Source organism: Phyllostomus discolor, chromosome 2 (assembly GCF_004126475.2).
Source record: "Phyllostomus discolor isolate MPI-MPIP mPhyDis1 chromosome 2, mPhyDis1.pri.v3, whole genome shotgun sequence".
NCBI classification, from domain to species: Eukaryota; Metazoa; Chordata; class Mammalia; order Chiroptera; family Phyllostomidae; genus Phyllostomus; species Phyllostomus discolor.
The window spans coordinates 163,640,097-163,648,470 of NC_040904.2; the positions used below are offsets into that span (position 1 = coordinate 163,640,097).

The 8,374-nt window shown below is 42.8% G+C and overlaps 1 protein-coding gene across 4 annotated transcripts; it reads right to left on the minus strand.

Moving 5' to 3' along the window:
• Positions 1-312: 312 nt before the first annotated feature.
• Positions 313-3,653, minus strand: PRR13 (proline rich 13). 4 transcript variants are annotated; one of them, XM_036018938.1, is made up of 4 exons: positions 3,646-3,653; positions 2,131-2,169; positions 1,616-1,980; positions 313-989 (listed from the first exon to the last, which is right to left on the minus strand). In XM_036018938.1, the coding sequence occupies exons 2-4, from the start codon at positions 2,147-2,149 to the stop codon at positions 945-947; spliced, it is 429 nt and encodes a 142-aa protein (XP_035874831.1). In that variant the 5' UTR covers positions 2,150-2,169; positions 3,646-3,653; the 3' UTR covers positions 313-944. The 4 variants fall into 4 exon arrangements, with proteins under 4 accessions (XP_035874831.1, XP_028389130.1, XP_035874829.1 ...); XM_028533329.2 differs by lacking the exon at positions 3,646-3,653 and adding an exon at positions 2,941-3,038; XM_036018936.1 differs by lacking the exon at positions 3,646-3,653 and adding an exon at positions 2,817-2,945.
• Between the last annotated feature and the right edge of the window lie 4,721 nt (positions 3,654-8,374).

Sequence of the window (8,374 nt, forward strand, 5' to 3'; positions counted from 1 at the left end):
CAGTAAAGACTCATTTCATGGTGGGGGGGGGGGACTGGATTGGGAGTAAAAAGGAGAAAACTGTATATGAACAATGATTAAAATAAAAAAAAGAATCACATTTAAAAATTAAAAAAAAGACTCATTTCATTAAGCCTGAACCAATTCTGAATGTTTCCGCTGATTTAGAAACATAGAGGCAGTATGGTGTCTTGCTTGCTGATGCTCTGGTTCTTTTCTACAAACCTGATGCACTTTAAAGGGTCTGTGGAAGGGCAGCAAAAGTAGTAGAATGTGCTAGGCCCAACCAAGGTAATGGCACAGGTGAACAAAGACCAAGAGAAACAGTTTTATTTGGACTGAGAGTTGGAGAATGAGGGAAGGACTTGAGATGGCACTGAGCTAAGTAGTAGAGATTAGGTTCCAAAAAGGCATTCAGAACTCACCACCAAATAGACTCCACTTCGCAGCAGCCTTGCAGTTAGTGCAATCAATTAAAGACATGCTGGGAAATGTATTTGCCATTAAATCACCCAAGTGTGCCACAATTACAAAAAAGGTACAGTTTGTTCTTTGGTTTCTTTTCTCCCATAATTAAGTTTCCACAACACCTCCCCAACCACAAATATTGTGAAAAAAAGTAAAAAATAAAAATAAAACCCCCCACATTTTCTAGATCTTAGACCTGTCTTCAGTATTTAGCTCAAAAGTTTCACCATCTTCAAAATACAGTTCTCTTACAAAACTTATCAACTAAAAGCTCTATCCAAGCACTGAGAAGATGGCCTTTGCTGGCTCATGGCAATTCTTTTCCCATTTCCCCTAACCAGTTAGGGCTGAGGCTCAGATTGGGGGAGAGGGGGAGAGGGACAAAAGGGCTAATTTCCCCCAGTGCAAGATGGCATCTGAAGCTTGATGGGAGAGCAGAACTGGAGAGACTTGAGGGAAGGGTCCAGACCCTGCATTCAGTCAGAGTCACTGCTGGAGGAGGAGGAGGAGGAGGAGGAATGCTGCAAGGGGAAAGGGGAAAGGAGATAGCATCAGATCCAAATGACATTTGATCACTCCATGGGACATTCTTTGGTGTCCTACCCCTCCACCCTGGTCTCTAAGAAGGTCAGGAGTCTTAAATCCAACTATCCCTTAAATAGCAAAAGCAAGGATTTTCTTCAGCAGTGAAAATACAGAAGAGGATTAAATCATCTTAATTCAATGCACACAATTTAACATACTGCATTTGGAGCAAGTTTCTCAAATTCCTTTACCAGAGCCAATGCCCAGGCAGGGAATAAATTACAGGCACAAGCATACTCTAGGCTAAAACATGCATCTGTGAGTAAGGAAGGGGGCAGAAATTCTGGGAGAGAGAAAAACAGACAAGAGTGCCTTTTGAATCTGATGTCCATTCCAAGGCTCAGCCTGCCCCTCACAGAGAGAAGGCCCAATTAGCCTAACAATTTCTTTTCAAGATGTTAGATTCTTCACCGTGGGAATCCTTCATAAAGAGGAAGACCCCTCTACCTGAGCAACACAATCGCTGCCCCATGTCTTCAGGCTGTGAATCCCTCTTGGCCACTTCCTACTTGCCTGGTCTGAGGGGGCACCCCTTCCTAGCCAAGCTCCAGAGGGTACTGACCTTGCCATGCTTATGGTGTTTATGCATCTTTTTATGAGCCTTCTTCATTTTCTTCCGCATCTTCTTGTCCATCACCATTCCTGGTCCCACCATGCCAGGAGCCAACGGATTCACAGTAGGCATTCCAGGGGCTGGTGGTGGGTATGGAGGGGGGTAGGGACCTGATGGTTGGCCTCCTGGATATGCTGGTTGTGGCACAGGATAAGAGGGCCCAACTGGGGGGAAAGCTGGATTCCCCTGGGGAGCTCCTGCGGGAGTGGGAAAGGGGCCTGGAGGAAAGGCAGGATTGACAGGCGGTGGATGAGCAGGATTGGAACCTCCAGGGTACCCAACATTAGGGGGATATGGATTTGGCCCTGGCTGCCCTGGTGGAAGAAGCAAAGAATAAATTAAAATTAGAATTGCCCAGAGCCTCTGAAAACAAGTAACAAAATGAAGGGGATTCCGTTTCTCACTTAATACTTAAAGGGTTAGGGTAGGAGAAGAGCACCCCCCCCCCAACACCAAACACCTACCAGCACTGGGATTCCACATCGTCAAGTGTTTCCCCCAGCCTGAGGAGAAAGAAATTAAGGCAAAACGTTGACTGCCCATAGGTGGTAAGGGAATTTAGAGACCGAGTCCCACCCCAACGCCTCCAGCTCTACAGTACGCTCTGACCTCCACATAACAAATGTTTCTTTCCACCTGTTCCTTCGCCCTCAATACCTATTTTATTCCTGCTCTTCCCTAACCACAGGAACCTAACTCCCAGGGCTGCTCCACCTTCCACTGCCTCTGGCCGCAGCTGTAAGTCTAACTCTGCAAGAGAAGGGCAGAGTCCACACGATATCTCCATCGCTTATCTCCCTTTCTGTGACTGAGTCCATGACTTTTACCAACCACAGATTAAGGAAGGATTTTGAACATTTTACCGCCCCCTCCCCAGGTACAGGACAGGGGACAGCACCCCCACCTCAGGCTAAGAGACAGATCCTTCTCTTTTTTTATTATTTATTGAATTCTTGTACATGCACTGACGGGATGGAACCCGCAACAAAGTCATATGGAGACCACGCTCTAACCAACTGAGCTACCCGACCAGGGCCAGAGGTGGGTACCACCATCCGGCCCCCCACCATCGCCCCACCTTCTCGAGGCCAACCAGGAAGATGTAGGCGAAACCAAAAAGGTGGTTCAGGAAAAATCCTCAAATGCTTACATATATAGACACACCCTCTTGTCTATTAAAAGGGCAAATGGAGATCCTGGCTCCCAGCTGCCAAGGGACCCCTGACCCAGGAATGGGAAAAGGAGGAAATTGGGGAATCCAGATGCTCCGTCACCTTTACACCACCGCCTGGGCTCGACTTGTCCTTTTCAGTCTCCGCTCTCATTTCCTGGTCACCACCACCCTAGGCTTCGGCACCCGCCTCTACTACCACCTAATTGGTAATTATGTGGTCATTCGGAATTATGATTGGAGAACCTGTTCGTCAATCACTCTAGTCCTGACAGGCTAGGAGACAGCTGTTGCAATAGGGGCGGAGCTGGGCTTTTTAGAGTGAGGCGGGTGCAAAGGAGTGGGCGGACCGGAAATCCTTGCGTGTGGAAGGAACTTGGAGAGACGGGTTGGGACAGTTCTGAATCAGTTTCAGAGTAAAGCCCTTAAGAATGCAGACAGGAAATCCAGAACCTCCCTTCTGAGCTTCTTGTCCAGTGGGTGTAACACCTTTTAATGTGGATACAGTACACCGTGATAAAGTGTTGCAACACAAATATTTACCGAGCGCTTAGGGACGAGGGGGAAGCTGCTGAGACTCAGCCCCAAGCCTCAGTGTTGCCACCTCCCTGCTACCTTTGCAGGAAGTAAAGAAACATTCTTGCCGGAAATACAGAGATTTCCTAATTTCTCCTAGGTTGCCCCATCTCAATTCAATAGCTCCGCCATATGTCGAACTGCATAAACTAGAAACTGTCCCAGGCTAAGGAAGGACACTCCTCCAGGCGAAACCAGGAAGGTAGCTCAGGAAAAATCCTCAGATGCATACATATGTAGACACACGCCCTTTCCCATTAAAAAGGGCGAATGGAGTTCCTGACTCCCAGCTGTAGAATTGCTTAAACCAGGAATCAAGGAAGTCATCCTTGATAGCTCCATCCTTCGCCTCTTTTCCAAACCCCCTCCAACACCACCGCATTGTGGAATCCCTGCACTTTTCATCTTTCTTGTTCCCAAACTACCATCATCTCCCAACAGGATTACTGCAATGGCCTCTTTTTTTTCCCCCCTAATAATGCAATTAACAAACTTGATTTTTTTTTTAAGCTTTTATTTTTTACGTAGAAGGGAAGGAAGGGAGAAAGAGAAGGAAACATCAATGTGCGGTTGCCTCTCGCGTGCCCCCTACTGGGGACCTGGCCTGCAACCCAGGCATGTGCCCTGACTGGGAATCCAACCAGCGACCCTTTGGTTCACAGTCCCGTGCTCAATCCACTGAGCCACACCAGCCAGGGCACAAACTTGATTTAATGAACATAGGAGTATATAGAAACATGCACCCAAAACTTTAAAAATACTTATTGTTCTTAAGCATACTTAAGAACATTTTATAAAAATTGGTCTTAACTAATGCAGTTCTAATTTCAAAGAAATGTACATACCACTAATTATCATTATATCTATAAATTTGCATAGTCCAGACATTCATATAAATGGAAAATTGTACAGAATGTGGCCTTTTGTTACTTTCACTTAGCATATTTCCAAGGTTTATTTGTGCTGTAGTATTAATCAGTACTTCATTTCTTTTTATAAAGGAAATACTGAATAATATACCACTGAGTATATCTACCACTTTTGTTTATTCATTGATCAGTTGACAGACACTTAAATTGCTTGTACTTTTTGCTTATTATGAATATTGTGGGTATAAATATTCATGTACAAGTTTTTGTGTGACCATGTGTTTTCAGTACTTTTGGGTAGGTGCCATTGAGAGAAATACTGGGTCATATGATAACTTTGTATATAACTTTTTGAGGAACTACCAGGCTATTTTTCAAAATAGCCACAACATTTTACATCCCCACCAGCAATGTATAAGAGTTCCAATTTCTCCACATCTGTGTCAACACTTATTACTGTCTGTCTTTATTAGTACAGTATAGTCGTTCTAGTGGGTGTGAAATGTTATCAAATTGTAGTTCACAATGATCTTTTAGCAATCCTGTCAGCATTCACTCTGGCCTTCTTCCAATTCATTTTTCACATTGCAACCTGGGAGATATTTTTCTAAAGCCAAATCTGATGTCATCCTGCTGCTTAAAAGTCTTCAGTGACTTTTCATTATCTTCAAGACAAAGGTCAAAACTATTTTTAAAGATTTTATTTATTTTTAGAGAGAGGGGGAGAGAGGGTGAAAGAGAGGGAGAGAAATATCTATGTGCAAGAGATACATTGATTGGTTGCCTCTTGCACAACTGTAGCTGGGGACCTGGCTCACAACCCAGGCATGTGCCCTCACTGGGAATCGAACTGGAGAACTTTTGGTTTGCATGCCAGCACTCAGTCCACTGAGTCACACCAGCCAGGGCAAAACTATTTTTCCATGTATGTGTTAATTTTTGTTCAACAGGTAGTTAATATGAGCTGAAAACCAAAAACAATAAAGGTATAAATTGGTAAGTCTCCTCCCTACTCTTGTTCTTCATCTTCCCAGACTCTCCCAACCCACATAACCCCTGTAATAGTTTTTTATCTATACTTTCACAGTTTTTTCACTACAACCAAGCAAATAATGCTATAAATTTATGCCCTCCTTTAAATGAAAAAGCAGCAAATTATGCAGAGTTAATTTTCAACACTCTCCTAATTAATATATCTTGGAGATATTTCCATATTACTAAATAGGTATCATAACTCAGTAAAGCTCTCAACTGCCTTTTATTCTTTTGTATGATGTACCATTACTAATTTAACCAGTCTGCAGATTTTCACATTATTTTCGGTCATCTTCTATTGAAAATAGTTGCAATAAATAACCCTGTATATGCAATATTTTACATATCCTTACTTTTTGTAGATATTGATGTATTACTCCCATAGAGGTTGTATTTGTTTGTATTCTCACCAGCAGTATATGAGTGACAGTTTTCCCCAACTCATCCAACAAAAGAATACTCAAAATCATATTAGTGTCATGTCTACAGTGTTCTGGCCCTGCTACCTCTCCAGTCTCATTTCATACTGCTCACCCCTGGCTTTCTGTCCTCCAGTCTCCAGAAGATCTTGGTTCCTTGTGCAGGATGGCCTTTGCAAATACTGACCCTTCAACCTGGAATGCTCTCCCCATTTCTCTCCACTTTTCCTAATTAACTCCTGCTCATTCATCAGCTCTCAGCTCCAGGATCACCTACTTCTTCAGGGAAGAATCCCGGATACTATAGTCAGGTGAGGTCCCTTTGTTGTAGTTTCTGATGCCATCTCGCCTTTCCTTTAACACACTTATATCGGTTTATAATTATACATGAATCAGTACATACTTTATTAATGTCAGCTTTCTGTTTTAGACCACAAGTCTCTTGAAAGCAGGGACTGCATTCACTAACACTCAACACTTCACACGCTGCCCGGCGCGTAGGAGGACGTCAATGAATAAACTGTTAAATTTAAAACTATGTTAATGAATGAATGAATAAATGAATGAACAAAGAGAAATAGAGCATGATGGCTCTGGAATAAGTCAAATAGACCTATATTAAAATCCTGGATTTGCCACTCATTGCAAGACCTCAAATAACTGATTTAACCTCTTGGAACATCAGTTCCCTCATCTGTAAAATACAGTTGGCCCTCCATATTCGCACGGCTTGCATAGGGTGGTTGTGATGAGATAATCATGAATCTGCAACATAATTAACAGCTATTATATGCTAGAATGGATTGCTATCATGATTCTCATTAATATTAAGAATTGTTACTATTTGACCAGCATGATTTTAACTTCTCGCAGGACCTTCATAAGTTGCCAATATCCTCTATATCTCTCTCTACACCTATCTACTACATAGAAAATTCTTTCTCAGATTTAAACTCAGATTATTTAAAAGCATTTAAATAATAATTTTAAAGCTCACTTCAGCTCATTCACTAAATCAGTAGTTATTTACCTTGCTTCTATCATTTATCGATTCAACAAATACTTCTCAAGCTACCCAGGTACTGTTCTAAGCACTGAAGAGTAAAAACACAATAGGAAAACAACAACAACAACATTGTTTTCACTGAGGTACTATTCTGGAGGAAGAGACAGAATACCAATAAATATATAATAAAATGTCAGGTGATGAGTATACTATGTAGAAAAATGAATAAAATAAGGGAGGAGGTATGGTGCAAGTAGTTATACATTTTTGTAAGACGTGGAAAAGAGTTTGGACTTTATGCTAAGTGTGAATGGAAGCCTCTGGAGTATTTTGAGTGCAGGAATGTCATGATCAGATTTTCACTTTTAAAAAATCATTCTGTAAAATCAGTGTTCATAGAAGCAGTATTCATAATAGCCCAAAGACAGAAACAACCCAATGTCCATGAACAGGTGAATGGAAAAACAAAATGTGGTATATATTGACCTGGCCAGTGTGGCTCAGTTGGTTGGAGTGTCTTCTGTAGGCTGAAAGGTCGTGGGTTCAATTCCTGATCAGGGCACATACCCAGGTTGCAGATTTGACCCTCAGTCAGGGTACTCATGAGAAGGCTGCTGATTGAAGTGTTTCCCTCCCTCTCTTTCTCTCCCCCTCCCTTCACCTTGCTCCCTCGCTCCTTTCCTCTCTCCCTTCCTTTCTCTCTAAGAGCAATGAAAAAAAAATCAGGCGAGAATAAGAAAAAAATGTGGCATGTAAGCACAATGGAATAGTGTTGAGCCTTAAAAGGAAAGGAGCCCTGGCCAGTGTGGCTCAGCTGGCTGGGCATCAGGGCACATGCCTGTGTTGCAAGCACATGCAAGAGGTAACACATCAATGTTTCTCTCTCATATTGATGTTTCTCTCCCTCTTTTTCTCCCTCCCTTCCACTCTCTCTAAAACCAATAAGCATGTCCTTGGGTGAAGAAGGAAGGAAGGAAGGAAGGAAGGAAGGAAGGAAGGAAGGAAGGAAGGAAGGAAGGAAGGGAGGGAGGGAGGGAGGGAGGGAGGGAGGGAGGGAGGGAGGGAGGGAGGAGGGGAGGAGGGGAAGGAGGGGGAGGGGAGGAAGAAAGGAAAATGGAAGGGAAGAAAAGGAAAGAAAATCCTATCACATGCTACAACATAGATGAATCTTGAAGACAATATTTTAAGTGACATAAGCCAGGCACGAAAGGACAAATACTGTATGATTCCACATATATGAAGTACCCACGGTTGTCAGATTCATAGAGACAGAAAGTAACTGCCAGGCACTGGAGGCAGGGGAAATGGAGAGTTATTGTTTAATGGACATAGAGTTTCAGTTTGGAAAGACGAAAAAGTTCTGGAGAAGGATGGCAGTGATATTTGCACAACAGTGTGAGTGTGCTTAATGCCGCTGCACTATATACATAAAAATAGTTCAAATGTTAAAAGAATATATATTCTGGCTACTGTGTGGTGAAAAAACAAGATAGGGAGAGGCAGTTAAAGTGAAAGCAGGGAGCCCAGTTGGGAGGCTACTGTTGTACCAGGGGAGGGATGGTGGTGGTCTGGTTGGAAGTTGTGGATATGATCAGGAGTGGTTAGGTTCTGCATATTTTTTTAAGGCAGAGC

Coding starts and splice junctions, on each gene's coding strand:
- PRR13 (XM_036018938.1), bottom strand. Junction 990..1,615: donor AACACCATAAGCATGGCAAG/GTCAGTACCCTC, acceptor TTCCCCTTGCAG/CATTCCTCCTCCTCCTCCTC.